The sequence below is a fragment of the Ranitomeya imitator genome, chromosome 3 (genome assembly GCF_032444005.1).
Source record: "Ranitomeya imitator isolate aRanImi1 chromosome 3, aRanImi1.pri, whole genome shotgun sequence".
Classification (NCBI taxonomy): Eukaryota; Metazoa; Chordata; class Amphibia; order Anura; family Dendrobatidae; genus Ranitomeya; species Ranitomeya imitator.
In genome coordinates this window covers 80,694,743-80,714,586 of record NC_091284.1, presented here as the reverse complement: position 1 = coordinate 80,714,586, position 19,844 = coordinate 80,694,743, and the positions used below count along the sequence as shown (strand labels likewise).

The 19,844-nt window shown below is 45.6% G+C and overlaps 1 protein-coding gene across 1 annotated transcript in view; it reads right to left on the bottom strand.

Moving 5' to 3' along the window:
• The window catches only part of CRYBG3 (crystallin beta-gamma domain containing 3), a 273,103-nt gene that overhangs the window by 41,638 nt on the left and 211,621 nt on the right, over positions 1–19,844 (bottom strand). The window contains exons 17-18 of the mRNA XM_069760996.1: positions 13,559–13,685; positions 9,501–9,640 (exon numbers count right to left, since the gene is read on the bottom strand). Coding sequence (XP_069617097.1) covers positions 9,501–9,640; positions 13,559–13,685 — 267 coding nt within the window. The remainder of the gene's footprint in view (positions 1–9,500; positions 9,641–13,558; positions 13,686–19,844) is intronic.

Sequence of the window (19,844 nt, the reverse complement as noted above, 5' to 3'; positions counted from 1 at the left end):
TTTAGTGCGTTTTTTTATGCAGTTTTCTCTGCAGATTGTCTGTGTGTTTGCTAGGAAGTTTTTTTGCTAGGAAGTAAGGGTTAAAATGGCTGAAAATACCCTACCCCTAACCCTACCCCTACCCCTAACCCTAACCCTAGTTCTAACTGTAGTGGGGGAAAAAAAAAATTGTTTATTTTATTATTGTTACTACCTATGGGGGTGATAAAGGGGGGGGGGGGGGTCATTTACTTTTTTTTTATTTTGATCACTGTGAGGTTATCACAGTGATCAAAATATGCCTGGAACGAATCTGCCGGCCGGCAGATTCGGCGGGCGCACTGCGCATGCGCCCGCCATTTTGGAAAATGGCGGCGCCCAGGGAGAAGACGGACGGACGGACACCGGGAGGCCCGGTAAGTATAAGGGGGGGAGATGAGGGCACGGGGGGGGGGGGCGTCGGAGCATGGGGGGGGTGGCATCAAGGCATGGGGGGGTGGGATTGGAGCACGGGGGGACAGCCACACTCTGCCCACGCACTTCCTGCTGCAGCGGTTTCTGCACCACAAACCGCAGAAAACCCGCAGATATTTTTTCGTCTGCGGGTTTTACTGCGGGTTTGACCTCACAATGGAGGTCTATGGGTGCAGAACCGCTGCAGTTCCGCACAAAGAAGTGACATGGTCCTTCTTTTTTCTCGCAGCAATTCAGCGTTTTTTTTTCGGGATTTTCCGCAATGTGGGCACAGCGGTTCTTGTTTTCCATAGGGTAACATTGTACTGTACCCTGCATGGAAAACAGCTGCGGACCCGCAGCGGCAAAATCGCGGCGGTTCCGCAGTTAAAAACGCATAGTGTGAACATGGCCTAAATATACAGCTCCGGCAAAAATGAAGAGACCACCAATTCCAAACCCTGTCATGGGAAGCCCAATCTCCAGACCTGAACCCCATTGAAAACCTCTGGAATGTAATGAATAGGATGATGGATAGTCACAAGCCATCAAACAAAGAAGAACTGCTTACATTTTTGCGCCAGAAGCCGTGTGATAGACTGGTGGAAAGCATGCCAAGACGCATGAAATCATGGCTATTCCACAAAATATTGATTTCTGAACTCTTCCTGAGTTATAACATTAGTATTGTTGTTTCTAAATGATTATGAACTTGTTTTATTTGCATTATTTGAGGTCTGAAAGCATTTTTTTTTATTTTGACCATTTTTCCTTTGTTAGAAAAAAATACAAAATTTATTGCTTGGAAATTCGGAGACATGTTGTCAGAAGTTGATAGACTAAAAGAACAATTGAAATTTTACTCAAAAATATACCTATAAAGAGAAAAATCAGACAAACTGAACATTTTGCAGTGTGCTAAATCTTGTAAATCTCACAACATCTCTGTCCGCCAAACACGACAGCACTAACGTCGCCCTTCTCCAGACTACTGGCTGGTATGTAGGTAGCCACGCAGCCTGCACCCTCAAGCATCACCGTGTGGCTACCTTAAAAAATACCACAGTGATTAAAATACTGACTCCATACAAATACATGCATTATATATGACATTGAAAAATTGATGTAAAAATAACAATCTTGTGCATTGCTCAGACATCTTCACTAAAAAAAAACATTACATTACAATGGCTTCCAGCAATCTGGCTTTCAGAAAACGAGTGCAACAGCATTCTAGGGTTCCTGGCTACAAGTGTGACAAGTGGCGCCGATGAGGCAGGTGCAGTCAACCCGAACAAGAGCAGATGAGCGATCCATTAAATTATTGGGCTGGTGCTTAGACAAATAATGTATGGTACATGACAGAAGAACAAGGAGACCCCAGTATGCATTTTAGTACAGTATATGCCAAATACATGACAAACCGCAGACAAATGACATTGTCAGCATTCATCTCGCATTCCTCCTTATTACTAACTGCATCTTAGGCTACTTTCACACTACCATTTTTTTCAATACGTCACAATGCGTCGTTTAGGGGAAAAAACGCATCCTGCAAAGTTGTCTGCAGGATGCGCTTTTGCCCCATAGACTAACATTAGCGACGCATTGCGACGCATTGACACACGTCGCAACCGTCGTGCGACAGTTGCGCCGTGTTGTGGCGGACTGCCGGGAGCAAAAAACGTTACATGTAATGTTTTTTGCTTCCGACGGTCCGCCATTTCTGACCGCGCATGCGCGGCCGGAACTCCTCCCCCACCTCCCCGCACCTCACAATGGGGCAGCGGATGCGCTGGAAAAATGCATCTGCTGCCCCCGTTGTGCGGCGCATTCACTGCTAGCGTCGGTAACGTCGGCCCGACGCACTGCGACGGGCCGAGCCCGACACTAGTGTGAAAGTAGCCTTACGTGTGTGTGATGAGTGGAAATAACTGGTTAAAGAAATAGAGATGTGTATCGAGGTGTAATGCATGATTAGTGATATGCACGATCTCTAGGTGTATCTCCGAGATTTCTATAATTTCTATTGATTTGTTTGCAAGTGAAATAAGAGCTAATACATATTAATTCCAGACACTGGCAGGCTTCCCCAGGTCCTAAACTGACTGATATGACACACATTATCAAATAATTTGCATAACTGAAAAATATCTTGATTTTTCCTGGGATAAGAGGATTACTAGACTTCCATTAATTAGGTCATAAAATGTGACTTTCATATGACTTACGTTTATGTGATGCTTAGGTAAAGAAGATGCTGCTTGCACTTGTCATGATCCAGGTCGGAGTTTGCTTTGTTTCTCCTACTCCGTCTTGGTCATGGTAGGGTTAACTATTTCTGCCTCTCTTTGATTTGGGAGTGGCTATTTCTTGGTTCTCTTGCTGGCAGCTTGTGTCAGTGATAGTTTTGGGCTTGCTGTGACTGCTAACCTGTGACACCCCTGTGTTCCTTTTGCCTCTGACCTACCTTACCTGTACCTGACATGTCTCCTCTACCTGACCTAGTGTGACTCTGGTGTGTATCCCCTCCGTTTGTGACTCGGCTAAAACTGACTTCGTCTCCTGTTTTCCATCTTTGTTACCACACGTCTGTCTGGCTTTTTGACCTTTTGGCTTACTCTGACTCCGTTCTCTGTCTCACGTCTCTGGTACCTTTGCTCCTGGCTGGTTCTGACCCTCGGCTTGTATTTTGACCACGAGTTCTGTTTTCCCTTTTAACCTATATGCTTACCGACCGTTACTGACTTGGCTCGTTTTGACCACTCTCTGTCACCAACTGGTGGCGCAGTGCAGCGTGCACTGGGCTGCGGTGCGGCAAGTGTGACCTCTTTTTCTGTCACCCACTCTTCTGTGGAGTCTGCACATACCCGCATTGCTGCAGCGTGACTGCACTGCTGTCCACAAAGTCTTTCTGATTATAATACTGGAGATATCAAAGTGCTGAAGTAGGAAGAAGCTGCCAACACCTCTGTCCACCTTTGCCAACCTCACACTTAACATACCAAGGGTGCTGAGGTAAGAAGAGGCTGCTCACACTGCTTTTAAACATTGATAATCTACTACTGGAGATGCCAGCTGTGCTGAGGTTAGATGAGGCTGCTCAAACTTCTGTCGACTAGGTCTTCCTGATCTAATACTGAATATACCAGACATGCTGAGATAAGAGGTAGCTCATACTGCTGTCCAGCCTGTATTTCTGATCTTATATTGGAAATATAATAAATGCTAAATAAATGCTAAGGTAGAAAAAGGCTGCTCACACTGCTGTCCACCCTGCCTATCTAATCTAATAATAATAATAATCTTTATTTTTATATAACACTAACATATTCTGCAGCGCTTTACAGTGTTGCACACATTATCATCGCTGTCCCCGATGGGGCTCACAATCTAAATTCCCTATCAGTATGTCTTTGGAATGTGGGAGGAAACCAGAGTACCCGGAAGAAACCCACGCAAACACGAGGAGAACATACAAACTCCTTGCAGATGTTGTCCAAGGTTGGATTAGAACTCAGGACTCCAGCGCTGCAGTGCTATCCACTGAGCCACCATGCTGCCCAATTGTCAAATTTCAACAATAAGATCAACTGACACACTTAAATTCTAATAAGTAGGACATGAAAACCATCCTTATCTGGATGTCCTGTTAAGGAATTTGGGAATTGAAGATAAGGGTCCTGTGCTCGGCACCTTCCACTTTGAACAACAATTGTGAGTTAATTTACTTCTTCCTTTGGCCTGGCCCACTTTAGTTTCAAACAATGGTTTCTTGCTACTGGACATACCAAAAGTGCTGAGGTAAGAAAAGGTCGCTCACACTGCTGTTCACAATTTTTTTTTAACTTAACACTGAAGAAACCAGGGATGATGAGGTAAGATAAATAAAGGCTGCTCACACTGCTGCCCACTCTGTCTTTCTGAACTAATACTGGATATACCAGGAGTTTTCAAGTAAGAAGAGCCCAGTGTCCTGCTGACACTGCTAACCATCCTGTCATTCTGATCTAATACTGGAGATACCAGGGGTGCTGAAGTAAGAAGAGGCTGCTCAAACTGCTGTCCACATTTCTGATCTAATACTGGAGATGGCAGGATTACTGAGGAAAGAAAAGGCTGCTCACAATACTGTCCACCTTGTGTATCTGAACTAATACTGGAGATACCAAGGTTGCTGAGGTAAGAAGGGGCTGCTCACACTGCTGTCCATCATGTGCTTCTGATCTAATACTGGAGATACCAGGAGTGCTAAGGTAAGAAGAGGCTGCTCACACTGCTGTCAACCATGTCTTTCTGATCTAATACTGGAAATACCATTAGTGCTAAGATAAGAAGAGGCTGCTCACACTGCTGTAAATCATGTCTTTCTCATCTAATATTAGAGATAACATGGGTGCTAAGGTAAGAAGAGGCTGCTCACACTGAGGTCCACCATGTCACTTTGAATGACAATTCATGGTATAGGTTATCTACAGGTTCATCAGCTCTGTATATGCTCATAGACAGTTTTTGTAAGTGCAAGAAGAGGGTGGCCATTTAAATTATATAGTGACTCCCTAGACAAAATGTTTGTGATTTGCTAATTAAAATTATTTAGGATGTTTTTTTATTTGCCATTTCCTTTAGTTGTCTATTCTTTTCTATTCCCGGAGAACCCATTCAATGTTAGTGTAAGAAAGAATGTACAATTTTATGAAGATGTTGAAGGATTACAAAATTGTTTTCATAGCCGAAAAGTATTTTTTAACGACACAAAAGGCTTCTATGAAATAGAGAGGCTGTCACACAACAATCCTGTCATGTTCACAAGAAGACACAAGAATAATCTCAGAAAGTGACACACACAAGAATGTGCAAACAGGCGGGTCCAAATACCAGTACTAAAGACGTTCAACATTTCCTTTCACAAATTGTTTAGTTTGGAGGTGGAAAGTAACGTGTTTGAGTGTGACAGAAACTCCCTGCAAATATAACACATAGTTCTGCAAGGGCTGCACCTTGTCAGGGGACTGTGAGTATCATTCTCCCTTGGGGCAAAACTCTCATTACCCTGGAAAGATCAAGAGCTCCAATGGAGCAAGTGAAGGGCTGCCATCAAGGCCAACAGCCCACCCAACCCTGGCCAAAGATTGCAATGTGACATTTCTAAACCACAGCATAATACAGGTGATTGGGGTAGCATCGTGAACTCCTATGGTACTGTGACAAGTCACAAAATCTCAGACCCAGTCAGAGTTGAGACCCATTTGTCATGGTTGTGGTACCTAAAGGGTCACAATACTACTCCATTCACACCTGCATTACTCTGCGATGTAGAAATGGCACATAGTAATCTTTGCCCACACGACCTGTGTAACAGGCAACATCACCGTGTAGCACCAGCCTTAGACGAAGAATATGGCAGGAAAATTAAAATTCTGCTGAGGATTCATCGCAACCAACAATAGCCCATATCTAATGGCCACTGATAGATATGAAGGTTGAATATGGGGGTGCACCACAGCAGCGGTCCATTATCAGCCTGCTCCCACCCATACAGCGAGGACTTCCAAGAATAAAAAACTATACAGAATATACCTAAATATCATGTGTATACATTATATATATATATATAATAGCTAGCTGTATATGCAACTCTGTACAGGGAATGTGTAATTAGAAAACAGCCTATGGTTTAAATCAGGTTTTTATGTAATTTACTAAAAAAAATGTTAATTTTACATATCATTATCTATATTAAAAATATCTTGCAATCTTCCCACTAGCTGCTAACCCTATTATTAGGCCTATACTTTCTGTTTCTTTCAACAGCCACATGGCTATAAGCAGGCGTAAACAAGCTCTGACTCATTGATTTATTGATTTATACAAGAGAGATTTATAGACATGCTCTCATCTGGTCAAAGGTCATTGTGAAGGGAGGAGGAGGAGGTGAGCTGTGACATCACCGATTGTTAATGGTGGATCCTGTGTTATCTACTGTATATAGAGGTGTTATCCCATCTGTTTCTTTCTTGCCTGGACTCATACAGTGATAAGCTGGCTCTTACATATTACAATTTCATATGATACGAATTTGGATTACTGTCTATGGTAAATTGCACTTTGCCCTTTATGACATCCATAATTCTGACACCTTATGAACACTATTGAGTTGTGCTCACCGTTCCATGCAGCCTTATCCATAGAGGAAATAATGGCGGGCAATTAGATGGTGCTCAGTGGTAGAGAACAGCATAAATCATAGGATATGTAAGTGCTGTGGTTTTCTATGATTTAGGCTGCCTTATCCACGCATGGCACATTGTTTTTACAATTTTATGTTTTTGTAGAATTAGGTTTTGTGTATTTTGGTGGATTTCGGACTTTATTTCTTGTCTACAAGTTTCTGTGTAGACATAGGATGTATTGAACACTTGTGTGTCTCATAAGATTCTCTGTTTAAAATATATAATAATAATAATAATTTTTATTTATATAGCGCCAACATATTCCGCAGCGCTTTACAAATTATAGAGGGGACTTGTACAGACAATAGACATTACAGCATAACAGAAATCACAGTTCAAAACAGATACCAGGAGGAATGAGGGTCCTGCTCGCAAGCTTACAAACTATGAGGAAAAGGGGAGACACGAGAGGTGGATGGTAACAATTGCTTTAGTTATTTGGACCAGCCATAGTGTAAGGCTCGGGTGTTCATGTAAAGCTGCATGAACCAGTTAACTGCCTAAGTATGTAGCAGTACAGACACAGAGGGCTATTAACTGCATAAAGTGTATGAGAACATGATGCGAGGAACCTGATTTTTTATTTTTTTTTTTATAAATAGGCCACACAGGGATCGTTAGGTTAATGCATTGAGGCGGTAGGCCAGTCTGAACAAATGAGTTTTTAGGGTACACTTAAAACTGTGGGGATTGGGGATTAATCGTATTAACCTAGGTAGTGCATTCCAAAGAATCGGCGCAGCACGTGTAAAGTCTTGGAGACGGGAGTGGGAGGTTCTGATTATTGAGGATGCTAACCTCAGGTCATTAGCGGAGCGGAGGGCACGGGTAGGGTGGTAGACTGATACCAGGGAGGAGATGTAGGGTGGTGCAGAGCCATGGAGTGCTTTGTGGATGAGGGTAGTAGTTTTATACTGGATTCTTGAGTGGATGGGTAACCAGTGTAATGACTGGCACAAGGTAGAGGCATCAGTGTAACGGTTGGTGAGGAAAATATATGAATAACTTGAGTTTACTATTCCTTTTGTCATTGGGGTACTGTATCTGATTGAACAGAAGAAATGGAAAGTGTACTAGTAACTTTCAATTATCCATTTGTTCATCCGTTTACAGGAGGAATAACAGAGGGACAGCACAATAAAGGCTTCCAAGAAAAGATGCTTTAGCACTGATGTTCTAAGTGTAATTTGTTATCAGGAGAGCTGAGTCCTCCTTAAGCAATGAGTTCTCAAGTTCTCTGAAGTTTTAAAGGGTTGTCCAATAAAGAACTTTTATCGCCTATTCACAGGAAGATAAATGTGTGATCACAGGGGTCTGGCTGCTAAAAGCCTCATTGATCTGGAAGCACAAGCTATCCTATGTGAATGGAGACACTGAACATGTGTGACCACCATTCCTATGGACAATGAATGTGGCATTGGTAGCACATGTTCATTTAACTCCGTTAACATGGGGGCTAAAGTTGAGACCTTCAAGATCTAAAAGGAACATGCTGCTTTGTCATTCAACACTTACTCAACAAAGGAAAAAAAATATCTATAGCTCTAACCAAAGAAGAAGAAAATGCTAAACTTTCAGTTTCAGAGTTAGGTAATCTATGTAGCAGAGGACCATGCGTGTCCAGTTCTTGTCTCCAGTGTCTCTCTACTAGTGACAGCAGCCACAGTTAGATACTTCTTGCACTTGTTCCCCTCATCCATCACCCATGATCATCTGCTCCTCTGCTCTGTGTTTTACTGTATTTTAGTAGTCAGACCAAATAAAACTGGTTTAGTTTCACTTAACAGAGTTGAGCAAAGAACCCTAGTCCCTTTCGGCTACCTTGGTAGTTCAAAGCTGCTGACCAGAGCCCTACGAGTCACCTCTCATTTGCTGACATCCCTGGTGGTCTCTTCTGCTTAGTAGGCCTGGTGTTAAGTCATGTGGGCAATGCGCTGCAACAGTAACATTGCGCCAGGCCTACAGAAGAGGTGCTGGGGATCCCGTCAGGTAAGAGGAGGTACGCAGGGTAGCCACAACGTTGCACCAGGCCTACAGAAGAGGTGCTGGGGATCCTATCAGGTAAGAGGAGGTATGCAGGGTAGCCACAACGTTTCACCAGGCCTACAGAAGAGGTGCTGGGGATCCCGTCAGGTAAGAGGAGGTATGCAGGGCAGCCACAACGTTGCACCAGGCCTACAGAAGAGGCGCTGGGGATCCCGTCAGGTAAGAGGAGGTACGCAGGGCAACCACAACGTTGCACCAGGCCTACAGAAGAGGCATTGCGGATCCTGTCAGGTAAGAAGAAAGTACAGAGGGCAGCCACAACGTTGTTCCACGCCTACAGAAGAATCATGGGGGATCCAGTCAGGTAAGAGGAAGTATGCGGGGTAGCCACAACATTGCGCCAGGCCTACAGAAGAGGCACTGGGGATCCCGTCAGGTAAGAAGAGGTACAGAGGGCAGCCACAATGTTGCGCCAGGCCTACAGAAGAGGCGCTGGGGATCCCTTCAGTTAAGAAGAGGTACATAGGGCAGCCACAACATTGCACCAGGCATGCAGAAGAAGCGCTTGGGATCCTGTTAGGAAGGAGGAGGTATGAGGGGCTCTGATTCAGCAGCCACAAACTACTGATGTGTCCGAAGGGACAAAGGCCCTCTAAAGCTTTTTGTTCAACTCTATCTCTTAGTGATTCACTAATAAGCCTTTTATTAGAAGCACAAACCTATGAGGAGACAATTTTCTTTTGTGATAAACCAACATAACGGGAGAACAAACTGGTTTTTAAAAGAGGAATAATCAGTGTCCTGTTCCACAGACCCTCTAAATCAATTCCAATGATTGCTGATACTCACAGTCCTCTCCTGACCCACACAGACGCGGCATAGAAGTGAAGGTCCTTGCTAAGGACAGAGGTCACAGCGTCTTCAAAATAGAGCTGTCTCCCTTCACACGAGTCCAGGGCAAACAGACTTAGAGAAGGTTCAGCAAAGACCTACAATTAATATGAAAAATACAATGTTATGGCAAAACCAACTCATAAGATCACATAGATGAAGTCATAGATTTCTTAAAGAATTTGTGTTCTGTGGAGTTTTGACTGTATAACTATAATAAATTACCGAGATAATCTGGGGGCAGCTGCATCCTGACCCCTGCTTTCTAGAACTTTGTCTCTTTCTTAATGGGGTTGTCTCAAGCAACTTTGCAACTTACTCAACTTACTCCATATTAAAAATTCTCTCTGTTCTCAAGAATGGAGGAATTTTAATTCTATAGTTTATACCGCAGTGCCTAGGTTACCGGCCACCTCTGCAGTGGTCAGTCTCCTAGACAATGAGCATGTCCTTTTAAGCGGTTATACAGCTTGCAAGTGCTGCTCTAAAGCTGGTCGGGTCTCTGGATCTGACTAACTTCACAGCCCTTGCGCCTGTCTGTTGCAATAGCAGAATTGTAGAGAGCATAATGCTGGACAGTGGTTCAGCCATACTGCTGGCCCAAAATTTCAATCCTCTGGAGAGCACTGCCCCCGATAAGCAGGAAGCCGAGTGTCAGAGGAGCGGTTCGCTGCTGAAAAACAGGAACAACCCATTTAAGATTGACATAAGCAACCTGTGGCTTCACGGTTCTGTATACCTGAAAGATCTGGTGTCCTAACGTCCTACTTAATATCTTCCCAAAATTTGCTTAGACTTATTAGAAGGGTCCAGAAAAGATTAAATAAAGCAAGCATTACTCCATCATTATCTAGACTAAGTTATAATCAGCAGTCATCTATAGGTGTATAAAGGTTCCCATACACATTCGATAACTGTTTGTGAAATGATGGTTAAGCAGGCTGTTATATCTTCTGACTTTCCCATACATAGCGACAATTGATTTCTCTGTCAACTCCAGACTTCGCCGTCCCTTCCAGATTCTACCGCCCCCTTCCAGACTCTGGCGCCCACCCTCCAGACTCCGTTGCCCATTCCAGACTCTACCGCCCCCTCCAGACTCTGGCATCCACCCTGCAGACTCCGCCGCCCCTTCCAGACTCTACTGCCCCCTCCAGACTCTGGCGACTACCCTCCAGACTCCGCCGCCCCTTCCAGGCTCTGGTGCCCACCCTCCAGACACCACCGCCGCCCCTTCCAGACTCTGACGCCCCTGCCAGACTCTGCCACCCCCTGCCAGACTCTGTGGCCCCCGCCAGACTCTGCCGCCTACCTCCAATCTCTGCCACCCCCCCTCCAGTCTCTGCCGCCACCTCCAGACTATACCCCCCCTCTACAGTCTGTTGCTTCCCTCCAGACTCTGCCGCCCCTCTCCAGACTCTGCCGCCCCCTCCAGACTCTGCTGCCCCTTTTTAACTCCTCTGTGCACTCCAGCAACTCTATCCCCTCCAGACACCTCTGTGCCTTCGTGTTTTCTGTCCCCTCCAGACTCTGCAGTCCCCTCTAAACTCCACTGTCCACTCCTGACACCTCTGTCCGCTCCAGTCTCTTCTAGACTCCACCATCCCCTCTAGAATCCACCGTCCACTCCAGGCTCCACTGTCCCCCCCCCAGACTCAGCCGTCACTTCCAGACACTTCTATCCCCTTCAAACACCTCTGTCCCTTGCAGTATCCTGTCCCCTCCAGACTTTTTGGGACTTTAGTAATGCACCAAAACACTGTTTCAATAAAGCCAGTTTTTTACTTCTCTGTCTTCGATTCTTAATCATTATCAAGATTTTTGTTTCTGTCAGCAACACGAAAAATATATTTTTTTTATACCTGAGAACCTGTTATAGCTTTAAACTTTTTCCAGCTGATTTTTCTGCACTTAGCCTACACAAACTCCTATTAATGAAGCAGTCACTATCAGGACAGGGTCACACAACCCTCCACATCTGAGAAAAACAGTCTGATTATTCTGATCAGCGTGATAGCAGTTGGTCTCAGATGTGCAGAGAAAAAAATAAACTTTCTCCACTTTCTCCATTCTGCCAGTCCATTTTCACGGACCCATACACTTACATTGCTGATTTTGAGCAAAATTGGACATGTCCTTGATTTTTTCGGTCAACTACTTGAGGAAAAAAAACTAACTTGGGCATGTGTGTAAGGAGGTGAAACACCAGAAGAGTCTGGGGGTGGTTACCTTCTCGGCTCTGTGCCTGAAACCATTGAGCTGTGCTGCAGTTTCCCCAGGGGGCAGACTGAGAGACTGATACAGGAAGGAAGCGGGCAGGGAGCGGGAAAGGCACTGGTGCAAGGGAGATAGCAGCGTGAGCAGCGGTCAGAGCAGGGCGCAGCAGCGCTCCGAGAGAGAGAGAGAGCTCCCGGTCTGAGGACAAATACAGGGAGACTGCCCAGAAAGACTGCATCTTGTGAGTACTTGAAAGCGGACTCTGCTGTGACTGGAGAGGGGCGCTTTGAGACCCGTGTAGAGACATTAGCCCGTGCAGAGACTTCTACCCCCTGGTCCCCGCGGTATCAGTACAGAGATTGTGATTCCTGGTACAGAGACTTAACAGTGCAGAGCCCCTGATTCCTGGTACAGAGACTTAACAGTGCAGAGCCCCTGATTCCTGGCTGTGCTGTAAAAGCTAAAGACTCAGAGCCTGTGCATACCACATTAACTCCCGGGACCCCAGGCAGCAGGCTCCTAGAGACTACGGACAACAGAGGGACGACAAGTGCTGCTGTTTCTCGGCGCCTACGTTGGAGAAGACAACCCTTCAAGCAAGTCCTCATCAGACTGATAAGGGTTCTTTTCTCAAGAAATCTTGCTTACTCCTGTTACATTGTTTGACTCCCATATTTTTGCACTGTTTTATTGCTAGTTATATTCCATTGCTTCCTCCCTGGGAAGAAAACCTGATTCCTGTTATTTAACCCCACAACTGTTGGTCTGTCTGTTCCGTGGTGACATACTCAGTACCTGCATACTATTACATGTGCACAGCTCCATAGAATATCATGGATACAAGTGCTACCCGTGAAAACGACAGATACCACCCACGAAAAAATCTGCCAAGTGCATGAGGCCTTATAGAGACAGAAATCGTGACTGGTGAGAATTCGGGTGTGTAGACCCCCATTGTATTAGTCTGGACTACAGACTGTTTAGTTCACAACTCTGACTATATAAGGTGTCTTAAGTCTCTAAATACAAACACAATCTTTCCAATTCAATGACAGCAAACAGAGGTCCTGTAAAGCAGGGGTCCCCAACTCCAGTCCTCAAGGCCCACCAACAGGTCATGTTTTCAGGATTTCCTTTGCATTGCACAGGTGATGCAATTATTACCTGGGCAAGACTAAGGAAATCCTGAAAACATGACATGTTGGTGGGTCTTGAGGACTGGAGTTGGGGACCCCTGCTGTAAAGGGATTACAAAGTATAAGGCTATGTGCACATGTTCAGGATTTGCAGGTGAAAATTCTTCTGCAAATCTTGATAGTTGGCACGGAAAATGCTGCATAAAATACATGCGTTTTTGTCGCCAACTTTTCCCTACTCATTAATATGGGTGAAATCTGCAGCAAAAACCCTGAAAGAATTGACATCCTTCAAAATTAAATTAAGGAAAAAAATAAGCAACCTGTGCATGAGATAGGAATCTTTATCACTTTGCCGCTACTAAGCTTTGTGACAATACGTGTAAAAAATGCAATGCGTGCACATACCTTAATGGAAATTTGCTGAACGTTTTATACAAAAATGAACATTTCTTCAAAAATGCAATATAAGGAATGCATGTAGACAAATTAAATCTATAAAGCAGATAGAAAATCACTTGTTTCCTCCCAACACATATTGTAATTCTCACAGCTGAATAATTTAGACCAAGTAACCAGGCGGACATGCCAACACCGCTGACTGACTAGTGATATTAGGAAAGGTACAATTAGTATTAGAAACAGAAGCTACAAGTATCTTACATAATCTATTGGCTTGATGGATTTGATCTCGGCTGTAGGGCATCCACATGAGGCCAAGTCTGGGAAATGTCCCTCTTCCAGCACGCACAGATTGTCATCACCGTCTGATCCATAGCACAGCAGCCAGCTGGAAGAGACCAAGAATGTGACAAATATCTCATTACTGGTCAACACTAAGCAGAAAAAACAAAGTGTAGTGTGAAAGAAATGCAGCAATCAAAGCACTGCATGATGGCGTCCAAAATCTGTCACCTTACCAACCTCGCAAACATGGGGTTCTCAGTCCCATCCCCCTCACCAGGCAGGAACATTGCTAGAAGATCTCTTGAGGAGCAGCTCCTGACTACCATTGGTAGATGCTTTACCAACCACTGAACTCACTAACCATTAGTATCCTACAGATCTCCTAACGGAAAGAGGTTATTGCTAGTAGAGTTGAGCGACCTTGACCTTTTTAGAGTCGAGCCGGGTTTTGCGAAACCCGACTATGTCCAAAGTCGGGTCGAGTGAAATCGGCCGATTATGACGTAAAGTCGGGATCGACCGAAACACGAAACCCAATGCAAGTCAATGGGGCAGCATAGTCGGCAGTGAGTGGGGGCCAGGAAAACACCTAGAGTGGCCATTTTAATGTCAAAACCATCCATTCTTCTTAATGAAGCTTGTCAAGCGTAATTTACCTTATAATAATTGGAAGGCATTTGAAATTGGGGGTCATTTGGCTAAAGTTGTGGGGGGTAGGGCTGGTTCAAGTAATTAGTGGGCCCAGGAAATCTGGACCACGTCACGGCAGTGGAGCAGGGAGAGGTAAGTATTTCAACTTTGCAAGTGCTGTGAACCTGAGCAAGCAGGGGGGGCCCACTCGTTGGCATTGGCACTGGCACAGGGCCCCTCAAAGTACAGCGGTGTGTTTGCACGGCGGGGGCGCCTCCCACCGGCAGCAACACTTTTGCGTACTATGAGAGGCCCTGTGCCAGTGACGTCGCCAACTAGTATTCCTCCCCCCACCTGATGAAGGAACCTGCACTTTCATCTGCACCTTCCTCTTTGTCCCCGTGTAAGGTGGTATGGTATGCGGGAAGAGCAACCTGACTTTCAGCAGGGTCACAATGTTGTTGTGTAGCGTGCACGGGGAATGTTGCGTTATGGGTCAATGTACCAGCAGACTCATCTATCACTGGCTGGGCAATGGGCACGATGAAGTGGAAACACAGATATAGGCCCAAAGAAGAAAGTGGGCTAAATGCAGTTCAAAATTGGTAACACAGGAATAACCAGGGGGCATTGCAGTGGAGGACAACTGGAATGAGAGGCTGACACAGAGAGTAGGGCCAAATCAGTAAGTAGTCGAAATGCAGTTCAAAATTGGCAACCGTAGTAAACAGGCGGCACAGCTTTGTTCAGTGGAGGAGAACAGCAAGGAGTGGCAGACACCGATAGTAGGCCCCAAACCAACTAGTACGCCAAATGCAGTTGTTCCATTTAACCACAATTTAATGAGAGCCTGAAGATAGAAGCTCAGGAAAGGCAACCTGGGGAACACCTTGGAGTGTAACACACCATCTCTCTCCACCCCATACCCTTTTTGTATGGCCTAATGCAGTGTACTTTTCTACAACTACTAAACGAGAGTCGGAAGACCGAAGCAATGGCAAGGAAACCTGGGGAACACCTTAGAGTGTAACACACCCTCTCTCTACACCCCATACCCAATTTGAAGGCCTAATGCAGTGTAGTTTCCAAGAACTACTAAACGAGAGCCGGAAGATCGAAGCTCAGGAAAGGCAACCTGGGGAACACCTTGGAGTGTAACACACCCTCTCGCTACACCCCATACCCAATTTGAAGGCCTAATGCAGCGTAGTTTCCAACAACTACTAAACGAGAGCCGGAAGATCGAAGCTCAGGAAAGGCAACCTGGGGAACACCTTGGAGTGTAACAAACCCTCTCTCTACACCCCATACCCAATTTGTAGGCCTAATGCAGCGTAGTTTCCGACAACTACTAAACGAGAGCATGAAGATCGAAGCTCAGGAAAGGCAACCTGGGGAACACCTTGGAGTGTAACACACCCTCTCTCTACACCCCATACCCAATTTGTAGGCCTAATGCAGCGTAGTTTCCGACAACTACTAAACGAGAGCCGGAATATCGAAGCTCAGGAAAGGCAACCTGGGGAACACCTTGGAGTGTAACACACCCTCTCTCTACGCCCCATACCCAATTTGTAGGCCTAATGCAGCGTAGTTTCCGACAACTACTAAACGAGAGCCGGAATATCGAAGCTCAGGAAAGGCAACCTGGGGAACACCTTGGAGTGTAACACACCCTCTCTCTACACCCCATACCCAATTTGAAGGCCTAATGCAGTGTAGTTTCCAAGAACTACTAAACGAGAGCCGGAAGATCGAAGCTCAGGAAAGGCAACCTGGGGAACACCTTGGAGTGTAACAAACCCTCTCTCTACACCCCATACCCAATTTGTAGGCCTAATGCAGCGTAGTTTCCGACAACTACTAAACGAGAGCATGAAGATCGAAGCTCAGGAAAGGCAACCTGGGGAACACCTTGGAGTGTAACACACCCTCTCTCTACACCCCATACCCAATTTGTAGGCCTAATGCAGCGTAGTTTCCGACAACTACTAAACGAGAGCCGGAATATCGAAGCTCAGGAAAGGCAACCTGGGGAACACCTTGGAGTGTAACACACCCTCTCTCTACGCCCCATACCCAATTTGTAGGCCTAATGCAGCGTAGTTTCCGACAACTACTAAACGAGAGCCGGAATATCGAAGCTCAGGAAAGGCAACCTGGGGAACACCTTGGAGTGTAACACACCCTCTCTCTACACCCCATACCCAATTTGAAGGCCTAATGCAGTGTAGTTTCCAAGAACTACTAAACGAGAGCCGGAAGATCGAAGCTCAGGAAAGGCAACCTGGGGAACACCTTGGAGTGTAACACACCCTCTCGCTACACCCCATACCCAATTTGAAGGCCTAATGCAGCGTAGTTTCCAACAACTACTAAACGAGAGCCGGAAGATCGAAGCTCAGGAAAGGCAACCTGGGGAACACCTTGGAGTGGAACACACCATCTCTCTACACCCCATACCCAATTTGAAGGCCTAATGCAGAGTAGTTTCCAAGAACTACTAAACGAGAGCCGGAAGATCGAAGCTCAGGAAAGGCAACCTGGGGAACACCTTGGAGTGTAACACAACGTCTCTCTACACGACGGAAGGGCTGATTCTTAGGAAGGAAGGCTGTTGGAAATAAGCATTGCGCGTCCGAGGGTGATTATATTCTTATTAGGTATATACTCACCCTCGGACGCGCCCTGCTTCTTTATTTGGAATGAATGTTTATTTGCAATGTGGTGTTGACTTTCTCTATTATTTTGGTAATTAATGATTTTATTATTTTCATTATTTTGCATCTTCTCGGCAATAATATAAAGAAGACGCGACAGGACAACACTCGGTGGATGCCATATGTGTGTTTTCAATTTAAAAAAACTTTCAGTTAACTACTTGCAGGAGAAAGTAATTGTAGCTGGTGGCCATTTTTAGTACTGTACCAGATTAGAGTTGTGTGTTTGTTTTTAATGTTAAAATGTCTGCATTTGATATCTCACCAGTATTTTCTTTTTTATAAGCAAAATACTTATTTTTATATTTTCTGATGTTGGTTCCAGGGGTACACGGCCAGCAGTGCCCTGGTCAGTGTAGTAGTAGTTGAAAGAATGGACCGCAGACAGGCATCGAAGGCCTAAAATAATAACACATGGCTGTAGGCAATTTTAAATTGGTTCCAGGGGTACACGGACAGCAGTGGTGTGGTCAGTGGAGGCCTAGTGGAAGGAGTGACCGCAGACAGGCATCGAAGGCCTAAAATAATAACACATGGCTGTAGGCAATTTTAAATTGGTTCCAGGGTACACGGGCAGCAGTGACCTGGTCAGTGTAGTAGTAGTTGAAAGAATGGACCGCAGACAGGCATCGAAGGCCTAAAATAAAAAAATTGGGCTGGCTGTAGGCAATTTTAAATTGGTTCCAGGGGTACACGGGCAGCAGTGGTGTGGTCAGTGGAGGCCTAGTGGAAGGAGTGACCGCAGACAGGCATCGAAGGCCTAAAATAATAACACATGGCTGTAGGCAATTTTAAATTGGTTCCAGGGGTACACGGGCAGCAGTGACCTGGTCAGTGTAGTAGTAGTTGAAAAAATGGACCGCAGACAGGCATCGAATGCCTAAAATAATAACACATGGCTGTAGGCAATTTTAAATTGGTTACAGGGGTACACGGACAGCAGTGACCTGGTCAGTGTAGTAGTAGTTGAAAGAATGGACCGCAGACAGGCATCGAAGGCCTAAAATAAAAAAATTGGGCTGGCTGTAGGCAATTTTAAATTGGTTCCAGGGGTACACGGACAGCAGTGGTGTGGTCAGTGGAGGCCTAGTGGAAGGAGTGACCGCAGACAGGCATCGAAGGCCTAAAATAATAACACATGGCTGTAGGCAATTTTAAATTGGTTCCAGGGGTACACGGGCAGCAGTGACCTGGTCAGTGTAGTAGTAGTTGAAAGAATGGACCGCAGACAGGCATCGAAGGCCTAAAATAAAAAAATTGGGCTGGCTGTAGGCAATTTTAAATTGGTTCCAGGGGTACACGGGCAGCAGTGGTGTGGTCAGTGGAGGCCTAGTGGAAGGAGTGACCGCAGACAGGCATCGAAGGCCTAAAATAATAACACATGGCTGTAGGCAATTTTAAATTGGTTCCAGGGGTACACGGGCAGCAGTGACCTGGTCAGTGTAGTAGTAGTTGAAAAAATGGACCGCAGACAGGCATCGAATGCCTAAAATAATAACACATGGCTGTAGGCAATTTTAAATTGGTTACAGGGGTACACGGACAGCAGTGACCTGGTCAGTGTAGTAGTAGTTGAAAGAATGGACCGCAGACAGGCATCGAAGGCCTAAAATAAAAAAATTGGGCTGGCTGTAGGCAATTTTAAATTGGTTCCAGGGGTACACGGACAGCAGTGGTGTGGTCAGTGGAGGCCTAGTGGAAGGAGTGACCGCAGACAGGCATCGAAGGCCTAAAATAATAACACATGGCTGTAGGCAATTTTAAATTGGTTCCAGGGGTACACGGACAGCAGTGGTGTGGTCAGTGGAGGCCTAGTGGAAGGAGTGACCGCAGACAGGCATCGAAGGCCTAAAATAATAACACATGGCTGTAGGCAATTTTAAATTGGTTCCAGGGGTACACGGGCAGCAGTGACCTGGTCAGTGTAGTAGTAGTTGAAAAAATGGACCGCAGACAGGCATCGAATGCCTAAAATAATAACACATGGCTGTAGGCAATTTTAAATTGGTTCCAGGGGTACACGGGCAGCAGTGACCTGGTCAGTGTAGTAGTAGTTGAAAGAATGGACCGCAGACAGGCATCGAAGGCCTAAAATAAAAAAATTGGGCTGGCTGTAGGCAATTTTAAATTGGTTCCAGGGGTACACGGACAGCAGTGGTGTGGTCAGTGGAGGCCTAGTGGAAGGAGTGACCGCAGACAGGCATCGAAGGCCTAAAATAATAACACATGGCTGTAGGCAATTTTAAATTGGTTCCAGGGGTACACGGACAGCAGTGACCTGGTCAGTGTAGTAGTAGTTGAAAGAATGGACCGCAGACAGGCATCGAAGGCCTAAAATAAAAAAATTGGGCTGGCTGTAGGCAATTTTAAATTGGTTCCAGGGGTACACGGGCAGCAGTGACCTGGTCAGTGTAGTAGTAGTTGAAAGAATGGACCGCAGACAGGCTTAGAAGGCCTAACATAACAAACTTGGGCTGGCTGTAGGCACTTTTAAATTGGTTCCAGGGGTACACGGGCAGCAGTGGTCTGGTCAGTGGAAGTCTAGTGGAAGGAGTGACCGCAGACAGGCTTCCAAGGCCTAACATAACAAACTTGGGCTGGCTGTAGGCACTTTTAAATTGGTTCCAGGGGTACACGGGCAGCAGTGGTCTGGTCAGTGGAAGTCTAGTGGAAGGAGTGACCGCAGACAGGCTTCCAAGGCCTAACATAACAAACTTGGGCTGGCTGTAGGCACTTTTAAATTGGTTCCAGGGGTACACGGGCAGCAGTGGTCTGGTCAGTGGAAGTCTAGTGGAAGGAGTGACCGCAGACAGGCTTCCAAGGCCTAACATAACAAACTTGGGCTGGCTGTAGGCACTTTTAAATTGGTTCCAGGGGTACACGGGCAGCAGTGGTCTGGTCAGTGGAAGTCT